Source organism: Martes martes, assembly GCF_963455335.1.
Source record: "Martes martes genome assembly, chromosome: 8".
In the NCBI taxonomy this organism is placed as follows: Eukaryota; Metazoa; Chordata; class Mammalia; order Carnivora; family Mustelidae; genus Martes; species Martes martes.
In genome coordinates this window covers 99,450,140-99,473,562 of record NC_137895.1, presented here as the reverse complement: position 1 = coordinate 99,473,562, position 23,423 = coordinate 99,450,140, and the positions used below count along the sequence as shown (strand labels likewise).

Below are 23,423 nucleotides of genomic sequence, written 5' to 3'. Positions count from 1 at the left end.
ATTTGCATCACCTGACAGGTCAGAATGCAGGATCCCAGACCTGCTGCTCACAATGTTCATTATTTTTGAAAGATTGTATTTATCTCTTTGACAGAGAGAGATCACAAGTAGGCAGAGCGACAGGCAGAGAGAGAGGGGGAAGCAGGCTCCCTGCGGAGCAGAGAGCCGGATGCGGGGCTCAATCCCAGGATCCTGAGGTCATGGCCCGAGCCCAAGGCAGAGGCTTAACCCACTGAGCCACCCACGCGCCCCTCACAATGTGCATTTCTTTTTTTTAAAGATTTCTTTCTTTCTTTCTTTCTTTCTTTCTTTCTTTCTTTCTTTCTTTCTTTCTTTGACAGAGAGATCACAAGTAGGCAGAGAGGAAGGCAGAGAGGGGGGGGGGGAAGCAGGCTCCCCGCAGAGCAGAGAGCCTGATGTGGGGCTCGATCACGACCTGAGCCGAAGGCAGAGGCTTCAACCCACTGAGCCACCCAGGCGCCCCCACAATGTGCATTTTTAACAAGGTCTCCGATGATTCAGTAAAATTGGAGAAATTCTGGTCCATACTGAGTCTGCTGCCACATTCCTTCACCTTAACTTCACCTTCTAGAAGCAAGCTTCACGTTCGTCACTATCAATTCTTCAAAACTGGAAAAGTCTTAAAAGTCACAAACTTTCTAATAGACTTTTTATCACGGCTAAGGCTTCCTCAATCCCCCCAAAACTGACCCTGCTCTCTTCTCCTTCCAATACTCTTACTTGGCACTCAATGATACTATTTATGAAGTACCACCATTTTACATGCCATCCAGCCACACATTCTTATAGCTGACTAGAACATAGCTTTGCATCATCAACCACGTCAGTCCTTAATGTCTTCCCAGCAGCGAGGAAAGCAGTAACAGGGGGGAAATTTTGGTATCCGACTCCTACAGGTTTTGGTACCGGAAGCGCCCCTGATACCCTTCCGGCATTTCAAACAGTCTGCTCTTCCTTTTTAAAGAATTGAGCTAAAGCTTACATGTTTCAGAAGCTCTTGTTCTTAGGCTTGTAAATATCTTCTGTTCAAATATTGTTCAGCAATAACATCTACCTTATTTATGTCAGAACCTTCACTGAAGCTTGCCCCCAAAATTAAATAACTAACTAACTAACTAAATAAATAAATAAATAAAAAGACTTCAGAATAAGAAGACTGTGAGCATTTCAAATATTTTAGTGGACTTCTTTACACCGTTCAGTTTATATTGTAAAATTTACCTGATTGGGATGCTTGAATTTCCTCCATGTCTCTGGGTTGATTCGAAATAAAACCTTTCCCCTCCACAGCAGGCTGAATGGGTATTGAAACAATATGATTAAGACATGCAATCTGTAGTTAAAGCCTCAAAATAAAAATGTAAGTTTTACCTTCCGGTGAGAGTATTTTCCTGGAGAATCTAAAAAGCAAAAGGGTCATCTAGTTAGCTCCATGTACATAGAGAAGCCCACAAACACTCATGCACTTAGTACTAAGCTGAATCCTCATGCCTGGCTCAGATTACAAGTGGGTTTGGGGGTTGTTTCTGCAGACAGGAAGGTGGGTTGGCCAGAAGAGCAATTTCTAACGAGAGGAACAAATCGTGACCCTGAGTGGACATACGTGAAAGCCCATGGTAGAATGCTACACCACATCCTTGAGGCAGCACAGCAGAATCATTTATACCATTGGACTCTAAGTATGTATGACCTTCTTCAATTTGTCCTGTCCTGTAGGAGTACACAGTGCTGATGATAGGCCAACTGAATGCATAACTGAGTTTTCATCAAACAAAACCGTATGAACTGATCAGCTTGGATATACACTTGTGGGATCACAGTTACTGAAAGTACTCATTTTTGTCCATATCCTTGTGGGCTACCGGTATGCCTACATTTCCTGTATCCACTAGTTTAGCCACCTTAAAGTTTCTTCATTCACTTATACAAGAAGGTGTATAAAACACATCTAGGAAATAATGTACAATAGCTTTAAATATGGAAATATGACTATGTATATGGAACAAAACCTATTGAATGGCCACAGAAATCCTAGGTACTGAAAATCTTTGGTCACTGTCATACTTATTGATAAAAACAATTTTAGCATTCAGGGAACCAACCCAATAATTTCTTTTGATTCTAAACGTAGTTTGAATTGGTAGATCATGTCAGTCTTTCAAGGGTTTTTGGAAACAGCTCTCGTATCAAAAAATTACCTATCTTAAAAGAAAAGAAAGCCATAGCTTCCGTATCTCACTTGAGTAATGAAGACCGACGTAACCTGTATCTTTGATGTCCAAAAGACCTGAGGAGGATGAATATGTGGTTCTAGTGCAAATACCCTCGAGCCATCTAAAGTGAATTCTCTGGAGTTTCCTTCTCAACTCCAAGACTTCTCAGCTAACGTGCCTTTCCCTTTTCCCTTGTTCCCTTCGCTATGCCCCTTCAAAAAGTAATTTCTGGGAGCACCCGGACGGAACGGCGGATTGAGCACCTGGCTCTTGATTTCGACTCAGGTCACGAGGACAGAGTCTTCAGACTGAACCCTGCATGGAGGCTCCAGGCGCAGAAGTGAGCCTGTTTGAGGAACCTCTCCCTCTGCCTTTGCCCCTCCCCCTGATCATTCTCTGTCTCTCTCAATCTTGCTCCCTGAAACAAATAAAGAAAAAAAAATCCTAAAAAAAGACCTATTTGTGGATCTATAGTCTTGATTGTTTTGCGTTTACACTCTTTTTATTAGGGATTATCTCCACCACTTCTTTCCTTTTTAGTTAGCACTAGTATCTTACATCTATAACCTCTCTTTCTGCATCTCCTTTCTCCCGTCTAGCCGAAAACATGCTTACAAACAAAAAGAAAATAACATTTTCCTTGATCCTGTGGTGTCTTGAAGTATCCAGTGGCCTTTCCAGGTGTCTCTACGTGGAAGTCTCCACCCTTGCAATGGAGCACACGACCAACGGACCATTGACATTTGCATCACCTGACAGGTCAGAATGCAGGATCCCAGACCTGCTGCTCACAATGTTCATTATTTTTGAAAGATTGTATTTATCTCTTTGACAGAGAGAGATCACAAGTAGGCAGAGCGGCAGGCAGAGAGAGAGGGGGAAGCAGGCTCCCTGCGGAGCAGAGAGCCGGATGCGGGGCTCAATCCCAGGATCCTGAGGTCATGGCCCGAGCCCAAGGCAGAGGCTTAACGCACTGAGCCACCCACGCGCCCCTCACAATGTGCATTTCTTTTTTTTAAAGATTTCTTTCTTTCTTTCTTTCTTTCTCTCTTTCTTTCTTTCTTTCTTTCTTTCTTTCTTTCTTTCTTTCTTTGACAGAGAGATCACAAGTAGGCAGAGAGGAAGGCAGAGAGGGGGGGGGGAAGCAGGCTCCCCGCAGAGCAGAGAGCCTGATGTGGGGCTCGATCCCAGGACCCTGGGATCACGACCTGAGCCGAAGGCAGAGGCTTCAACCCACTGAGCCACCCAGGCGCCCCCACAATGTGCATTTTTAACAAGGTCTCCGATGATTCAGTAAAATTGGAGAAATTCTGGTCCATACTGAGTCTGCTGCCACATTCCTTCACCTTAACTTCACCTTCTAGAAGCAAGCTTCACGTTCGTCACTATCAATTCTTCAAAACTGGAAAAGTCTTAAAAGTCACAAACTTTCTAATAGACTTTTTATCACGGCTAAGGCTTCCTCAATCCCCCCCAAACTGACCCTGCTCTCTTCTCCTTCCAATACTCTTACTTGGCACTCAATGATACTATTTATGAAGTACCACCATTTTACATGCCATCCAGCCACACATTCTTATAGCTGACTAGAACATAGCTTTGCATCATCAACCACGTCAGTCCTTAATGTCTTCCCAGCAGCGAGGAAAGCAGTAACAGGGGGGAAATTTTGGTATCCGACTCCTACAGGTTTTGGTACCGGAAGCGCCCCTGATACCCTTCCGGCATTTCAAACAGTCTGCTCTTCCTTTTTAAAGAATTGAGCTAAAGCTTACATGTTTCAGAAGCTCTTGTTCTTAGGCTTGTAAATATCTTCTGTTCAAATATTGTTCAGCAATAACATCTACCTTATTTATGTCAGAACCTTCACTGAAGCTTGCCCCCAAAATTAAATAACTAACTAACTAACTAAATAAATAAATAAAAAGACTTCAGAATAAGAAGACTGTGAGCATTTCAAATATTTTAGTGGACTTCTTTACACCGTTCAGTTTATATTGTAAAATTTACCTGATTGGGATGCTTGAATTTCCTCCATGTCTCTGGGTTGATTCGAAATAAAACCTTTCCCCTCCACAGCAGGCTGAATGGGTATTGAAACAATATGATTAAGACATGCAATCTGTAGTTAAAGCCTCAAAATAAAAATGTAAGTTTTACCTTCCGGTGAGAGTATTTTCCTGGAGAATCTAAAAAGCAAAAGGGTCATCTAGTTAGCTCCATGTACATAGAGAAGCCCACAAACACTCATGCACTTAGTACTAAGCTGAATCCTCATGCCTGGCTCAGATTACAAGTGGGTTTGGGGGTTGTTTCTGCAGACAGGAAGGTGGGTTGGCCAGAAGAGCAATTTCTAACGAGAGGAACAAATCGTGACCCTGAGTGGACATACGTGAAAGCCCATGGTAGAATGCTACACCACATCCTTGAGGCAGCACAGCAGAATCATTTATACCATTGGACTCTAAGTATGTATGACCTTCTTCAATTTGTCCTGTCCTGTAGGAGTACACAGTGCTGATGATAGGCCAACTGAATGCATAACTGAGTTTTCATCAAACAAAACCGTATGAACTGATCAGCTTGGATATACACTTGTGGGATCACAGTTACTGAAAGTACTCATTTTTGTCCATATCCTTGTGGGCTACCGGTATGCCTACATTTCCTGTATCCACTAGTTTAGCCACCTTAAAGTTTCTTCATTCACTTATACAAGAAGGTGTATAAAACACATCTAGGAAATAATGTACAATAGCTTTAAATATGGAAATATGACTATGTATATGGAACAAAACCTATTGAATGGCCACAGAAATCCTAGGTACTGAAAATCTTTGGTCACTGTCATACTTATTGATAAAAACAATTTTAGCATTCAGGGAACCAACCCAATAATTTCTTTTGATTCCAAACGTAGTTTGAATTGGTAGATCATGTCAGTCTTTCAAGGGTTTTTGGAAACAGCTCTCGTATCAAAAAATTACCTATCTTAAAAAAAAAGAAAGCCATAGCTTCCGTATCTCACTTGAGTAATGAAGACCGACGTAACCTGTATCTTTGATGTCCAAAAGACCTGAGGAGGATGAATATGTGGTTCTAGTGCAAATACCCTCGAGCCATCTAAAGTGAATTCTCTGGAGTTTCCTTCTCAACTCCAAGACTTCTCAGCTAACGTGCCTTTCCCTTTTCCCTTGTTCCCTTCGCTATGCCCCTTCAAAAAGTAATTTCTGGGAGCACCCGGACGGAACGGCGGATTGAGCACCTGGCTCTTGATTTCGACTCAGGTCACGAGGACAGAGTCTTCAGACTGAACCCCGCATGGAGGCTCCAGGCGCAGAAGTGAGCCTGTTTGAGGAACCTCTCCCTCTGCCTTTGCCTCTCCCCCTGATCATTCTCTGTCTCTCTCAATCTTGCTCCCTGAAACAAATAAAGAAAAAAAAAATCCTAAAAAAAGACCTATTTGTGGATCTATAGTCTTGATTGTTTTGCGTTTACACTCTTTTTATTAGGGATTATCTCCACCACTTCTTTCCTTTTTAGTTAGCACTAGTATCTTACATCTATAACCTCTCTTTCTGCATCTCCTTTCTCCCGTCTAGCCGAAAACATGCTTACAAACAAAAAGAAAATAACGTTTTCCTTGATCCTGTGGTGTCTTGAAGTATCCAGTGGCCTTTCCAGGTGTCTCTACGTGGAAGTCTCCACCCTTGCAATGGAGCACATGACCAACGGACCATTGACATTTGCATCACCTGACAGGTCAGAATGCAGGATCCCAGACCTGCTGCTCACAATGTTCATTATTTTTGAAAGATTGTATTTATCTCTTTGACAGAGAGAGATCACAAGTAGGCAGAGCGACAGGCAGAGAGAGAGGGGGAAGCAGGCTCCCTGCGGAGCAGAGAGCCTGATGTGGGGCTCGATCCCAGGACCCTGGGATCACGACCTGAGCCGAAGGCAGAGGCTTCAACCCACTGAGCCACCCAGGCGCCCCCACAATGTGCATTTTTAACAAGGTCTCCGATGATTCAGTAAAATTGGAGAAATTCTGGTCCATACTGAGTCTGCTGCCACATTCCTTCACCTTAACTTCACCTTCTAGAAGCAAGCTTCACGTTCGTCACTATCAATTCTTCAAAACTGGAAAAGTCTTAAAAGTCACAAACTTTCTAATAGACTTTTTATCACGGCTAAGGCTTCCTCAATCCCCCCCAAACTGACCCTGCTCTCTTCTCCTTCCAATACTCTTACTTGGCACTCAATGATACTATTTATGAAGTACCACCATTTTACATGCCATCCAGCCACACATTCTTATAGCTGACTAGAACATAGCTTTGCATCATCAACCACGTCAGTCCTTAATGTCTTCCCAGCAGCGAGGAAAGCAGTAACAGGGGGGAAATTTTGGTATCCGACTCCTACAGGTTTTGGTACCGGAAGCGCCCCTGATACCCTTCCGGCATTTCAAACAGTCTGCTCTTCCTTTTTAAAGAATTGAGCTAAAGCTTACATGTTTCAGAAGCTCTTGTTCTTAGGCTTGTAAATATCTTCTGTTCAAATATTGTTCAGCAATAACATCTACCTTATTTATGTCAGAACCTTCACTGAAGCTTGCCCCCAAAATTAAATAACTAACTAACTAACTAAATAAATAAATAAATAAATAAATAAAAAGACTTCAGAATAAGAAGACTGTGAGCATTTCAAATATTTTAGTGGACTTCTTTACACCGTTCAGTTTATATTGTAAAATTTACCTGATTGGGATGCTTGAATTTCCTCCATGTCTCTGGGTTGATTCGAAATAAAACCTTTCCCCTCCACAGCAGGCTGAATGGGTATTGAAACAATATGATTAAGACATGCAATCTGTAGTTAAAGCCTCAAAATAAAAATGTAAGTTTTACCTTCCGGTGAGAGTATTTTCCTGGAGAATCTAAAAAGCAAAAGGGTCATCTAGTTAGCTCCATGTACATAGAGAAGCCCACAAACACTCATGCACTTAGTACTAAGCTGAATCCTCATGCCTGGCTCAGATTACAAGTGGGTTTGGGGGTTGTTTCTGCAGACAGGAAGGTGGGTTGGCCAGAAGAGCAATTTCTAACGAGAGGAACAAATCGTGACCCTGAGTGGACATACGTGAAAGCCCATGGTAGAATGCTACACCACATCCTTGAGGCAGCACAGCAGAATCATTTATACCATTGGACTCTAAGTATGTATGACCTTCTTCAATTTGTCCTGTCCTGTAGGAGTACACAGTGCTGATGATAGGCCAACTGAATGCATAACTGAGTTTTCATCAAACAAAACCGTATGAACTGATCAGCTTGGATATACACTTGTGGGATCACAGTTACTGAAAGTACTCATTTTTGTCCATATCCTTGTGGGCTACCGGTATGCCTACATTTCCTGTATCTACTAGTTTAGCCACCTTAAAGTTTCTTCATTCACTTATACAAGAAGGTGTATAAAACACATCTAGGAAATAATGTACAATAGCTTTAAATATGGAAATATGACTATGTATATGGAACAAAACCTATTGAATGGCCACAGAAATCCTAGGTACTGAAAATCTTTGGTCACTGTCATACTTATTGATAAAAACAATTTTAGCATTCAGGGAACCAACCCAATAATTTCTTTTGATTCCAAACGTAGTTTGAATTGGTAGATCATGTCAGTCTTTCAAGGGTTTTTGGAAACAGCTCTCGTATCAAAAAATAACCTATCTTAAAAAAAAAAGAAAGCCATAGCTTCCGTATCTCACTTGAGTAATGAAGACCGACGTAACCTGTATCTTTGATGTCCAAAAGACCTGAGGAAGATGAGTATGTGGTTCTAGTGCAAATACCCTCGAGCCATCTAAAGTGAATTCTCTGGAGTTTCCTTCTCAACTCCAAGACTTCTCAGCTAACGTGCCTTTCCCTTTTCCCTTGTTCCCTTCGCTATGCCCCTTCAAAAAGTAATTTCTGGGAGCACCCGGACGGAACGGCGGATTGAGCACCTGGCTCTTGATTTCGACTCAGGTCACGAGGACAGAGTCTTCAGACTGAACCCTGCATGGAGGCTCCAGGCGCAGAAGTGAGCCTGTTTGAGGAACCTCTCCCTCTGCCTTTGCCCCTCCCCCTGATCATTCTCTGTCTCTCTCAATCTTGCTCCCTGAAACAAATAAAGAAAAAAAAATCCTAAAAAAAGACCTATTTGTGGATCTATAGTCTTGATTGTTTTGCGTTTACACTCTTTTTATTAGGGATTATCTCCACCACTTCTTTCCTTTTTAGTTAGCACTAGTATCTTACATCTATAACCTCTCTTTCTGCATCTCCTTTCTCCCGTCTAGCCGAAAACATGCTTACAAACAAAAAGAAAATAATGTTTTCCTTGATCCTGTGGTGTCTTGAAGTATCCAGTGGCCTTTCCAGGTGTCTCTACGTGGAAGTCTCCACCCTTGCAATGGAGCACATGACCAACGGACCATTGACATTTGCATCACCTGACAGGTCAGAATGCAGGATCCCAGACCTGCTGCTCACAATGTTCATTATTTTTGAAAGATTGTATTTATCTCTTTGACAGAGAGAGATCACAAGTAGGCAGAGCGACAGGCAGAGAGAGAGGGGGAAGCAGGCTCCCTGCGGAGCAGAGAGCCTGATGTGGGGCTCGATCCCAGGACCCTGGGATCACGACCTGAGCCGAAGGCAGAGGCTTCAACCCACTGAGCCACCCAGGCGCCCCCACAATGTGCATTTTTAACAAGGTCTCCGATGATTCAGTAAAATTGGAGAAATTCTGGTCCATACTGAGTCTGCTGCCACATTCCTTCACCTTAACTTCACCTTCTAGAAGCAAGCTTCACGTTCGTCACTATCAATTCTTCAAAACTGGAAAAGTCTTAAAAGTCACAAACTTTCTAATAGACTTTTATCACGGCTAAGGCTTCCTCAATCCCCCCCAAACTGACCCTGCTCTCTTCTCCTTCCAATACTCTTACTTGGCACTCAATGATACTATTTATGAAGTACCACCATTTTACATGCCATCCAGCCACACATTCTTATAGCTGACTAGAACATAGCTTTGCATCATCAACCACGTCAGTCCTTAATGTCTTCCCAGCAGCGAGGAAAGCAGTAACAGGGGGGAAATTTTGGTATCCGACTCCTACAGGTTTTGGTACCGGAAGCGCCCCTGATACCCTTCCGGCATTTCAAACAGTCTGCTCTTCCTTTTTAAAGAATTGAGCTAAAGCTTACATGTTTCAGAAGCTCTTGTTCTTAGGCTTGTAAATATCTTCTGTTCAAATATTGTTCAGCAATAACATCTACCTTATTTATGTCAGAACCTTCACTGAAGCTTGCCCCCAAAATTAAATAACTAACTAACTAACTAACTAAATAAATAAATAAAAAGACTTCAGAATAAGAAGACTGTGAGCATTTCAAATATTTTAGTGGACTTCTTTACACCGTTCAGTTTATATTGTAAAATTTACCTGATTGGGATGCTTGAATTTCCTCCATGTCTCTGGGTTGATTCGAAATAAAACCTTTCCCCTCCACAGCAGGCTGAATGGGTATTGAAACAATATGATTAAGACATGCAATCTGTAGTTAAAGCCTCAAAATAAAAATGTAAGTTTTACCTTCCGGTGAGAGTATTTTCCTGGAGAATCTAAAAAGCAAAAGGGTCATCTAGTTAGCTCCATGTACATAGAGAAGCCCACAAACACTCATGCACTTAGTACTAAGCTGAATCCTCATGCCTGGCTCAGATTACAAGTGGGTTTGGGGGTTGTTTCTGCAGACAGGAAGGTGGGTTGGCCAGAAGAGCAATTTCTAACGAGAGGAACAAATCGTGACCCTGAGTGGACATACGTGAAAGCCCATGGTAGAATGCTACACCACATCCTTGAGGCAGCACAGCAGAATCATTTATACCATTGGACTCTAAGTATGTATGACCTTCTTCAATTTGTCCTGTCCTGTAGGAGTACACAGTGCTGATGATAGGCCAACTGAATGCATAACTGAGTTTTCATCAAACAAAACCGTATGAACTGATCAGCTTGGATATACACTTGTGGGATCACAGTTACTGAAAGTACTCATTTTTGTCCATATCCTTGTGGGCTACCGGTATGCCTACATTTCCTGTATCCACTAGTTTAGCCACCTTAAAGTTTCTTCATTCACTTATACAAGAAGGTGTATAAAACACATCTAGGAAATAATGTACAATAGCTTTAAATATGGAAATATGACTATGTATATGGAACAAAACCTATTGAATGGCCACAGAAATCCTAGGTACTGAAAATCTTTGGTCACTGTCATACTTATTGATAAAAACAATTTTAGCATTCAGGGAACCAACCCAATAATTTCTTTTGATTCCAAACGTAGTTTGAATTGGTAGATCATGTCAGTCTTTCAAGGGTTTTTGGAAACAGCTCTCGTATCAAAAAATTACCTATCTTAAAAAAAAAGAAAGCCATAGCTTCCGTATCTCACTTGAGTAATGAAGACCGACGTAACCTGTATCTTTGATGTCCAAAAGACCTGAGGAGGATGAATATGTGGTTCTAGTGCAAATACCCTCGAGCCATCTAAAGTGAATTCTCTGGAGTTTCCTTCTCAACTCCAAGACTTCTCAGCTAACGTGCCTTTCCCTTTTCCCTTGTTCCCTTCGCTATGCCCCTTCAAAAAGTAATTTCTGGGAGCACCCGGACGGAACGGCGGATTGAGCACCTGGCTCTTGATTTCGACTCAGGTCACGAGGACAGAGTCTTCAGACTGAACCCCGCATGGAGGCTCCAGGCGCAGAAGTGAGCCTGTTTGAGGAACCTCTCCCTCTGCCTTTGCCTCTCCCCCTGATCATTCTCTGTCTCTCTCAATCTTGCTCCCTGAAACAAATAAAGAAAAAAAAAATCCTAAAAAAAGACCTATTTGTGGATCTATAGTCTTGATTGTTTTGCGTTTACACTCTTTTTATTAGGGATTATCTCCACCACTTCTTTCCTTTTTAGTTAGCACTAGTATCTTACATCTATAACCTCTCTTTCTGCATCTCCTTTCTCCCGTCTAGCCGAAAACATGCTTACAAACAAAAAGAAAATAACGTTTTCCTTGATCCTGTGGTGTCTTGAAGTATCCAGTGGCCTTTCCAGGTGTCTCTACGTGGAAGTCTCCACCCTTGCAATGGAGCACATGACCAACGGACCATTGACATTTGCATCACCTGACAGGTCAGAATGCAGGATCCCAGACCTGCTGCTCACAATGTTCATTATTTTTGAAAGATTGTATTTATCTCTTTGACAGAGAGAGATCACAAGTAGGCAGAGCGACAGGCAGAGAGAGAGGGGGAAGCAGGCTCCCTGCGGAGCAGAGAGCCTGATGTGGGGCTCGATCCCAGGACCCTGGGATCACGACCTGAGCCGAAGGCAGAGGCTTCAACCCACTGAGCCACCCAGGCGCCCCCACAATGTGCATTTTTAACAAGGTCTCCGATGATTCAGTAAAATTGGAGAAATTCTGGTCCATACTGAGTCTGCTGCCACATTCCTTCACCTTAACTTCACCTTCTAGAAGCAAGCTTCACGTTCGTCACTATCAATTCTTCAAAACTGGAAAAGTCTTAAAAGTCACAAACTTTCTAATAGACTTTTTATCACGGCTAAGGCTTCCTCAATCCCCCCCAAACTGACCCTGCTCTCTTCTCCTTCCAATACTCTTACTTGGCACTCAATGATACTATTTATGAAGTACCACCATTTTACATGCCATCCAGCCACACATTCTTATAGCTGACTAGAACATAGCTTTGCATCATCAACCACGTCAGTCCTTAATGTCTTCCCAGCAGCGAGGAAAGCAGTAACAGGGGGGAAATTTTGGTATCCGACTCCTACAGGTTTTGGTACCGGAAGCGCCCCTGATACCCTTCCGGCATTTCAAACAGTCTGCTCTTCCTTTTTAAAGAATTGAGCTAAAGCTTACATGTTTCAGAAGCTCTTGTTCTTAGGCTTGTAAATATCTTCTGTTCAAATATTGTTCAGCAATAACATCTACCTTATTTATGTCAGAACCTTCACTGAAGCTTGCCCCCAAAATTAAATAACTAACTAACTAACTAAATAAATAAATAAATAAATAAAAAGACTTCAGAATAAGAAGACTGTGAGCATTTCAAATATTTTAGTGGACTTCTTTACACCGTTCAGTTTATATTGTAAAATTTACCTGATTGGGATGCTTGAATTTCCTCCATGTCTCTGGGTTGATTCGAAATAAAACCTTTCCCCTCCACAGCAGGCTGAATGGGTATTGAAACAATATGATTAAGACATGCAATCTGTAGTTAAAGCCTCAAAATAAAAATGTAAGTTTTACCTTCCGGTGAGAGTATTTTCCTGGAGAATCTAAAAAGCAAAAGGGTCATCTAGTTAGCTCCATGTACATAGAGAAGCCCACAAACACTCATGCACTTAGTACTAAGCTGAATCCTCATGCCTGGCTCAGATTACAAGTGGGTTTGGGGGTTGTTTCTGCAGACAGGAAGGTGGGTTGGCCAGAAGAGCAATTTCTAACGAGAGGAACAAATCGTGACCCTGAGTGGACATACGTGAAAGCCCATGGTAGAATGCTACACCACATCCTTGAGGCAGCACAGCAGAATCATTTATACCATTGGACTCTAAGTATGTATGACCTTCTTCAATTTGTCCTGTCCTGTAGGAGTACACAGTGCTGATGATAGGCCAACTGAATGCATAACTGAGTTTTCATCAAACAAAACCGTATGAACTGATCAGCTTGGATATACACTTGTGGGATCACAGTTACTGAAAGTACTCATTTTTGTCCATATCCTTGTGGGCTACCGGTATGCCTACATTTCCTGTATCTACTAGTTTAGCCACCTTAAAGTTTCTTCATTCACTTATACAAGAAGGTGTATAAAACACATCTAGGAAATAATGTACAATAGCTTTAAATATGGAAATATGACTATGTATATGGAACAAAACCTATTGAATGGCCACAGAAATCCTAGGTACTGAAAATCTTTGGTCACTGTCATACTTATTGATAAAAACAATTTTAGCATTCAGGGAACCAACCCAATAATTTCTTTTGATTCCAAACGTAGTTTGAATTGGTAGATCATGTCAGTCTTTCAAGGGTTTTTGGAAACAGCTCTCGTATCAAAAAATAACCTATCTTAAAAAAAAAAGAAAGCCATAGCTTCCGTATCTCACTTGAGTAATGAAGACCGACGTAACCTGTATCTTTGATGTCCAAAAGACCTGAGGAAGATGAGTATGTGGTTCTAGTGCAAATACCCTCGAGCCATCTAAAGTGAATTCTCTGGAGTTTCCTTCTCAACTCCAAGACTTCTCAGCTAACGTGCCTTTCCCTTTTCCCTTGTTCCCTTCGCTATGCCCCTTCAAAAAGTAATTTCTGGGAGCACCCGGACGGAACGGCGGATTGAGCACCTGGCTCTTGATTTCGACTCAGGTCACGAGGACAGAGTCTTCAGACTGAACCCTGCATGGAGGCTCCAGGCGCAGAAGTGAGCCTGTTTGAGGAACCTCTCCCTCTGCCTTTGCCCCTCCCCCTGATCATTCTCTGTCTCTCTCAATCTTGCTCCCTGAAACAAATAAAGAAAAAAAAATCCTAAAAAAAGACCTATTTGTGGATCTATAGTCTTGATTGTTTTGCGTTTACACTCTTTTTATTAGGGATTATCTCCACCACTTCTTTCCTTTTTAGTTAGCACTAGTATCTTACATCTATAACCTCTCTTTCTGCATCTCCTTTCTCCCGTCTAGCCGAAAACATGCTTACAAACAAAAAGAAAATAACGTTTTCCTTGATCCTGTGGTGTCTTGAAGTATCCAGTGGCCTTTCCAGGTGTCTCTACGTGGAAGTCTCCACCCTTGCAATGGAGCACATGACCAACGGACCATTGACATTTGCATCACCTGACAGGTCAGAATGCAGGATCCCAGACCTGCTGCTCACAATGTTCATTATTTTTGAAAGATTGTATTTATCTCTTTGACAGAGAGAGATCACAAGTAGGCAGAGCGACAGGCAGAGAGAGAGGGGGAAGCAGGCTCCCTGCGGAGCAGAGAGCCTGATGTGGGGCTCGATCCCAGGACCCTGGGATCACGACCTGAGCCGAAGGCAGAGGCTTCAACCCACTGAGCCACCCAGGCGCCCCCACAATGTGCATTTTTAACAAGGTCTCCGATGATTCAGTAAAATTGGAGAAATTCTGGTCCATACTGAGTCTGCTGCCACATTCCTTCACCTTAACTTCACCTTCTAGAAGCAAGCTTCACGTTCGTCACTATCAATTCTTCAAAACTGGAAAAGTCTTAAAAGTCACAAACTTTCTAATAGACTTTTATCACGGCTAAGGCTTCCTCAATCCCCCCCAAACTGACCCTGCTCTCTTCTCCTTCCAATACTCTTACTTGGCACTCAATGATACTATTTATGAAGTACCACCATTTTACATGCCATCCAGCCACACATTCTTATAGCTGACTAGAACATAGCTTTGCATCATCAACCACGTCAGTCCTTAATGTCTTCCCAGCAGCGAGGAAAGCAGTAACAGGGGGGAAATTTTGGTATCCGACTCCTACAGGTTTTGGTACCGGAAGCGCCCCTGATACCCTTCCGGCATTTCAAACAGTCTGCTCTTCCTTTTTAAAGAATTGAGCTAAAGCTTACATGTTTCAGAAGCTCTTGTTCTTAGGCTTGTAAATATCTTCTGTTCAAATATTGTTCAGCAATAACATCTACCTTATTTATGTCAGAACCTTCACTGAAGCTTGCCCCCAAAATTAAATAACTAACTAACTAACTAACTAAATAAATAAATAAAAAGACTTCAGAATAAGAAGACTGTGAGCATTTCAAATATTTTAGTGGACTTCTTTACACCGTTCAGTTTATATTGTAAAATTTACCTGATTGGGATGCTTGAATTTCCTCCATGTCTCTGGGTTGATTCGAAATAAAACCTTTCCCCTCCACAGCAGGCTGAATGGGTATTGAAACAATATGATTAAGACATGCAATCTGTAGTTAAAGCCTCAAAATAAAAATGTAAGTTTTACCTTCCGGTGAGAGTATTTTCCTGGAGAATCTAAAAAGCAAAAGGGTCATCTAGTTAGCTCCATGTACATAGAGAAGCCCACAAACACTCATGCACTTAGTACTAAGCTGAATCCTCATGCCTGGCTCAGATTACAAGTGGGTTTGGGGGTTGTTTCTGCAGACAGGAAGGTGGGTTGGCCAGAAGAGCAATTTCTAACGAGAGGAACAAATCGTGACCCTGAGTGGACATACGTGAAAGCCCATGGTAGAATGCTACACCACATCCTTGAGGCAGCACAGCAGAATCATTTATACCATTGGACTCTAAGTATGTATGACCTTCTTCAATTTGTCCTGTCCTGTAGGAGTACACAGTGCTGATGATAGGCCAACTGAATGCATAACTGAGTTTTCATCAAACAAAACCGTATGAACTGATCAGCTTGGATATACACTTGTGGGATCACAGTTACTGAAAGTACTCATTTTTGTCCATATCCTTGTGGGCTACCGGTATGCCTACATTTCCTGTATCCACTAGTTTAGCCACCTTAAAGTTTCTTCATTCACTTATACAAGAAGGTGTATAAAACACATCTAGGAAATAATGTACAATAGCTTTAAATATGGAAATATGACTATGTATATGGAACAAAACCTATTGAATGGCCACAGAAATCCTAGGTACTGAAAATCTTTGGTCACTGTCATACTTATTGATAAAAACAATTTTAGCATTCAGGGAACCAACCCAATAATTTCTTTTGATTCCAAACGTAGTTTGAATTGGTAGATCATGTCAGTCTTTCAAGGGTTTTTGGAAACAGCTCTCGTATCAAAAAATTACCTATCTTAAAAAAAAAAGAAAGCCATAGCTTCCGTATCTCACTTGAGTAATGAAGACCGACGTAACCTGTATCTTTGATGTCCAAAAGACCTGAGGAGGATGAGTATGTGGTTCTAGTGCAAATACCCTCGAGCCATCTAAAGTGAATTCTCTGGAGTTTCCTTCTCAACTCCAAGACTTCTCAGCTAACGTGCCTTTCCCTTTTCCCTTGTTCCCTTCGCTATGCCCCTTCAAAAAGTAATTTCTGGGAGCACCCGGACGGAACGGCGGATTGAGCACCTGGCTCTTGATTTCGACTCAGGTCACGAGGACAGAGTCTTCAGACTGAACCCTGCATGGAGGCTCCAGGCGCAGAAGTGAGCCTGTTTGAGGAACCTCTCCCTCTGCCTTTGCCCCTCCCCCTGATCATTCTCTGTCTCTCTCAATCTTGCTCCCTGAAACAAATAAAGAAAAAAAAATCCTAAAAAAAGACCTATTTGTGGATCTATAGTCTTGATTGTTTTGCGTTTACACTCTTTTTATTAGGGATTATCTCCACCACTTCTTTCCTTTTTAGTTAGCACTAGTATCTTACATCTATAACCTCTCTTTCTGCATCTCCTTTCTCCCGTCTAGCCGAAAACATGCTTACAAACAAAAAGAAAATAATGTTTTCCTTGATCCTGTGGTGTCTTGAAGTATCCAGTGGCCTTTCCAGGTGTCTCTACGTGGAAGTCTCCACCCTTGCAATGGAGCACATGACCAACGGACCATTGACATTTGCATCACCTGACAGGTCAGAATGCAGGATCCCAGACCTGCTGCTCACAATGTTCATTATTTTTGAAAGATTGTATTTATCTCTTTGACAGAGAGAGATCACAAGTAGGCAGAGCGACAGGCAGAGAGAGAGGGGGAAGCAGGCTCCCTGCGGAGCAGAGAGCCTGATGTGGGGCTCGATCCCAGGACCCTGGGATCACGACCTGAGCCGAAGGCAGAGGCTTCAACCCACTGAGCCACCCAGGCGCCCCCACAATGTGCATTTTTAACAAGGTCTCCGATGATTCAGTAAAATTGGAGAAATTCTGGTCCATACTGAGTCTGCTGCCACATTCCTTCACCTTAACTTCACCTTCTAGAAGCAAGCTTCACGTTCGTCACTATCAATTCTTCAAAACTGGAAAAGTCTTAAAAGTCACAAACTTTCTAATAGACTTTTATCACGGCTAAGGCTTCCTCAATCCCCCCCAAACTGACCCTGCTCTCTTCTCCTTCCAATACTCTTACTTGGCACTCAATGATACTATTTATGAAGTACCACCATTTTACATGCCATCCAGCCACACATTCTTATAGCTGACTAGAACATAGCTTTGCATCATCAACCACGTCAGTCCTTAATGTCTTCCCAGCAGCGAGGAAAGCAGTAACAGGGGGGAAATTTTGGTATCCGACTCCTACAGGTTTTGGTACCGGAAGCGCCCCTGATACCCTTCCGGCATTTCAAACAGTCTGCTCTTCCTTTTTAAAGAATTGAGCTAAAGCTTACATGTTTCAGAAGCTCTTGTTCTTAGGCTTGTAAATATCTTCTGTTCAAATATTGTTCAGCAATAACATCTACCTTATTTATGTCAGAACCTTCACTGAAGCTTGCCCCCAAAATTAAATAACTAACTAACTAACTAACTAAATAAATAAATAAAAAGACTTCAGAATAAGAAGACTGTGAGCATTTCAAATATTTTAGTGGACTTCTTTACACCGTTCAGTTTATATTGTAAAATTTACCTGATTGGGATGCTTGAATTTCCTCCATGTCTCTGGGTTGATTCGAAATAAAACCTTTCCCCTCCACAGCAGGCTGAATGGGTATTGAAACAATATGATTAAGACATGCAATCTGTAGTTAAAGCCTCAAAATAAAAATGTAAGTTTTACCTTCCGGTGAGAGTATTTTCCTGGAGAATCTAAAAAGCAAAAGGGTCATCTAGTTAGCTCCATGTACATAGAGAAGCCCACAAACACTCATGCACTTAGTACTAAGCTGAATCCTCATGCCTGGCTCAGATTACAAGTGGGTTTGGGGGTTGTTTCTGCAGACAGGAAGGTGGGTTGGCCAGAAGAGCAATTTCTAACGAGAGGAACAAATCGTGACCCTGAGTGGACATACGTGAAAGCCCATGGTAGAATGCTACACCACATCCTTGAGGCAGCACAGCAGAATCATTTATACCATTGGACTCTAAGTATGTATGACCTTCTTCAATTTGTCCTGTCCTGTAGGAGTACACAGTGCTGATGATAGGCCAACTGAATGCATAACTGAGTTTTCATCAAACAAAACCGTATGAACTGATCAGCTTGGATATACACTTGTGGGATCACAGTTACTGAAAGTACTCATTTTTGTCCATATCCTTGTGGGCTACCGGTATGCCTACATTTCCTGTATCCACTAGTTTAGCCACCTTAAAGTTTCTTCATTCACTTATACAAGAAGGTGTATAAAACACATCTAGGAAATAATGTACAATAGCTTTAAATATGGAAATATGACTATGTATATGGAACAAAACCTATTGAATGGCCACAGAAATCCTAGGTACTGAAAATCTTTGGTCACTGTCATACTTATTGATAAAAACAATTTTAGCATTCAGGGAACCAACCCAATAATTTCTTTTGATTCCAAACGTAGTTTGAATTGGTAGATCATGTCAGTCTTTCAAGGGTTTTTGGAAACAGCTCTCGTATCAAAAAATTACCTATCTTAAAAAAAAAAGAAAGCCATAGCTTCCGTATCTCACTTGAGTAATGAAGACCGACGTAACCTGTATCTTTGATGTCCAAAAGACCTGAGGAGGATGAGTATGTGGTTCTAGTGCAAATACCCTCGAGCCATCTAAAGTGAATTCTCTGGAGTTTCCTTCTCAACTCCAAGACTTCTCAGCTAACGTGCCTTTCCCTTTTCCCTTGTTCCCTTCGCTATGCCCCTTCAAAAAGTAATTTCTGGGAGCACCCGGACGGAACGGCGGATTGAGCACCTGGCTCTTGATTTCGACTCAGGTCACGAGGACAGAGTCTTCAGACTGAACCCTGCATGGAGGCTCCAGGCGCAGAAGTGAGCCTGTTTGAGGAACCTCTCCCTCTGCCTTTGCCCCTCCCCCTGATCATTCTCTGTCTCTCTCAATCTTGCTCCCTGAAACAAATAAAGAAAAAAAAATCCTAAAAAAAGACCTATTTGTGGATCTATAGTCTTGATTGTTTTGCGTTTACACTCTTTTTATTAGGGATTATCTCCACCACTTCTTTCCTTTTTAGTTAGCACTAGTATCTTACATCTATAACCTCTCTTTCTGCATCTCCTTTCTCCCGTCTAGCCGAAAACATGCTTACAAACAAAAAGAAAATAATGTTTTCCTTGATCCTGTGGTGTCTTGAAGTATCCAGTGGCCTTTCCAGGTGTCTCTACGTGGAAGTCTCCACCCTTGCAATGGAGCACATGACCAACGGACCATTGACATTTGCATCACCTGACAGGTCAGAATGCAGGATCCCAGACCTGCTGCTCACAATGTTCATTATTTTTGAAAGATTGTATTTATCTCTTTGACAGAGAGAGATCACAAGTAGGCAGAGCGACAGGCAGAGAGAGAGGGGGAAGCAGGCTCCCTGCGGAGCAGAGAGCCTGATGTGGGGCTCGATCCCAGGACCCTGGGATCACGACCTGAGCCGAAGGCAGAGGCTTCAACCCACTGAGCCACCCAGGCGCCCCCACAATGTGCATTTTTAACAAGGTCTCCGATGATTCAGTAAAATTGGAGAAATTCTGGTCCATACTGAGTCTGCTGCCACATTCCTTCACCTTAACTTCACCTTCTAGAAGCAAGCTTCACGTTCGTCACTATCAATTCTTCAAAACTGGAAAAGTCTTAAAAGTCACAAACTTTCTAATAGACTTTTATCACGGCTAAGGCTTCCTCAATCCCCCCCAAACTGACCCTGCTCTCTTCTCCTTCCAATACTCTTACTTGGCACTCAATGATACTATTTATGAAGTACCACCATTTTACATGCCATCCAGCCACACATTCTTATAGCTGACTAGAACATAGCTTTGCATCATCAACCACGTCAGTCCTTAATGTCTTCCCAGCAGCGAGGAAAGCAGTAACAGGGGGGAAATTTTGGTATCCGACTCCTACAGGTTTTGGTACCGGAAGCGCCCCTGATACCCTTCCGGCATTTCAAACAGTCTGCTCTTCCTTTTTAAAGAATTGAGCTAAAGCTTACATGTTTCAGAAGCTCTTGTTCTTAGGCTTGTAAATATCTTCTGTTCAAATATTGTTCAGCAATAACATCTACCTTATTTATGTCAGAACCTTCACTGAAGCTTGCCCCCAAAATTAAATAACTAACTAACTAACTAACTAAATAAATAAATAAAAAGACTTCAGAATAAGAAGACTGTGAGCATTTCAAATATTTTAGTGGACTTCTTTACACCGTTCAGTTTATATTGTAAAATTTACCTGATTGGGATGCTTGAATTTCCTCCATGTCTCTGGGTTGATTCGAAATAAAACCTTTCCCCTCCACAGCAGGCTGAATGGGTATTGAAACAATATGATTAAGACATGCAATCTGTAGTTAAAGCCTCAAAATAAAAATGTAAGTTTTACCTTCCGGTGAGAGTATTTTCCTGGAGAATCTAAAAAGCAAAAGGGTCATCTAGTTAGCTCCATGTACATAGAGAAGCCCACAAACACTCATGCACTTAGTACTAAGCTGAATCCTCATGCCTGGCTCAGATTACAAGTGGGTTTGGGGGTTGTTTCTGCAGACAGGAAGGTGGGTTGGCCAGAAGAGCAATTTCTAACGAGAGGAACAAATCGTGACCCTGAGTGGACATACGTGAAAGCCCATGGTAGAATGCTACACCACATCCTTGAGGCAGCACAGCAGAATCATTTATACCATTGGACTCTAAGTATGTATGACCTTCTTCAATTTGTCCTGTCCTGTAGGAGTACACAGTGCTGATGATAGGCCAACTGAATGCATAACTGAGTTTTCATCAAACAAAACCGTATGAACTGATCAGCTTGGATATACACTTGTGGGATCACAGTTACTGAAAGTACTCATTTTTGTCCATATCCTTGTGGGCTACCGGTATGCCTACATTTCCTGTATCCACTAGTTTAGCCACCTTAAAGTTTCTTCATTCACTTATACAAGAAGGTGTATAAAACACATCTAGGAAATAATGTACAATAGCTTTAAATATGGAAATATGACTATGTATATGGAACAAAACCTATTGAATGGCCACAGAAATCCTAGGTACTGAAAATCTTTGGTCACTGTCATACTTATTGATAAAAACAATTTTAGCATTCAGGGAACCAACCCAATAATTTCTTTTGATTCCAAACGTAGTTTGAATTGGTAGATCATGTCAGTCTTTCAAGGGTTTTTGGAAACAGCTCTCGTATCAAAAAATTACCTATCTTAAAAAAAAAGAAAGCCATAGCTTCCGTATCTCACTTGAGTAATGAAGACCGACGTAACCTGTATCTTTGATGTCCAAAAGACCTGAGGAGGATGAATATGTGGTTCTAGTGCAAATACCCTCGAGCCATCTAAAGTGAATTCTCTGGAGTTTCCTTCTCAACTCCAAGACTTCTCAGCTAACGTGCCTTTCCCTTTTCCCTTGTTCCCTTCGCTATGCCCCTTCAAAAAGTAATTTCTGGGAGCACCCGGACGGAACGGCGGATTGAGCACCTGGCTCTTGATTTCGACTCAGGTCACGAGGACAGAGTCTTCAGACTGAACCCCGCATGGAGGCTCCAGGCGCAGAAGTGAGCCTGTTTGAGGAACCTCTCCCTCTGCCTTTGCCTCTCCCCCTGATCATTCTCTGTCTCTCTCAATCTTGCTCCCTGAAACAAATAAAGAAAAAAAAAATCCTAAAAAAAGACCTATTTGTGGATCTATAGTCTTGATTGTTTTGCGTTTACACTCTTTTTATTAGGGATTATCTCCACCACTTCTTTCCTTTTTAGTTAGCACTAGTATCTTACATCTATAACCTCTCTTTCTGCATCTCCTTTCTCCCGTCTAGCCGAAAACATGCTTACAAACAAAAAGAAAATAACGTTTTCCTTGATCCTGTGGTGTCTTGAAGTATCCAGTGGCCTTTCCAGGTGTCTCTACGTGGAAGTCTCCACCCTTGCAATGGAGCACATGACCAACGGACCATTGACATTTGCATCACCTGACAGGTCAGAATGCAGGATCCCAGACCTGCTGCTCACAATGTTCATTATTTTTGAAAGATTGTATTTATCTCTTTGACAGAGAGAGATCACAAGTAGGCAGAGCGACAGGCAGAGAGAGAGGGGGAAGCAGGCTCCCTGCGGAGCAGAGAGCCTGATGTGGGGCTCGATCCCAGGACCCTGGGATCACGACCTGAGCCGAAGGCAGAGGCTTCAACCCACTGAGCCACCCAGGCGCCCCCACAATGTGCATTTTTAACAAGGTCTCCGATGATTCAGTAAAATTGGAGAAATTCTGGTCCATACTGAGTCTGCTGCCACATTCCTTCACCTTAACTTCACCTTCTAGAAGCAAGCTTCACGTTCGTCACTATCAATTCTTCAAAACTGGAAAAGTCTTAAAAGTCACAAACTTTCTAATAGACTTTTTATCACGGCTAAGGCTTCCTCAATCCCCCCCAAACTGACCCTGCTCTCTTCTCCTTCCAATACTCTTACTTGGCACTCAATGATACTATTTATGAAGTACCACCATTTTACATGCCATCCAGCCACACATTCTTATAGCTGACTAGAACATAGCTTTGCATCATCAACCACGTCAGTCCTTAATGTCTTCCCAGCAGCGAGGAAAGCAGTAACAGGGGGGAAATTTTGGTATCCGACTCCTACAGGTTTTGGTACCGGAAGCGCCCCTGATACCCTTCCGGCATTTCAAACAGTCTGCTCTTCCTTTTTAAAGAATTGAGCTAAAGCTTACATGTTTCAGAAGCTCTTGTTCTTAGGCTTGTAAATATCTTCTGTTCAAATATTGTTCAGCAATAACATCTACCTTATTTATGTCAGAACCTTCACTGAAGCTTGCCCCCAAAATTAAATAACTAACTAACTAACTAACTAAATAAATAAATAAAAAGACTTCAGAATAAGAAGACTGTGAGCATTTCAAATATTT

General features: G+C 42.0%; 1 protein-coding gene across 1 annotated transcript in view; it reads right to left on the bottom strand.

Moving 5' to 3' along the window:
- Window positions 1–23,423, bottom strand: part of LOC308347143 (ankyrin repeat domain-containing protein 26-like) — a gene marked incomplete at both ends in the record, with an annotated part of 252,683 nt that overhangs the window by 28,305 nt on the left and 200,955 nt on the right. The window contains 2 exons of the mRNA XM_080810281.1: window positions 1,243–1,315; window positions 1,393–1,421. Of these exons, the coding sequence (XP_080666407.1) occupies window positions 1,243–1,315; window positions 1,393–1,421 (102 nt within the window). The remainder of the gene's footprint in view (window positions 1–1,242; window positions 1,316–1,392; window positions 1,422–23,423) is intronic.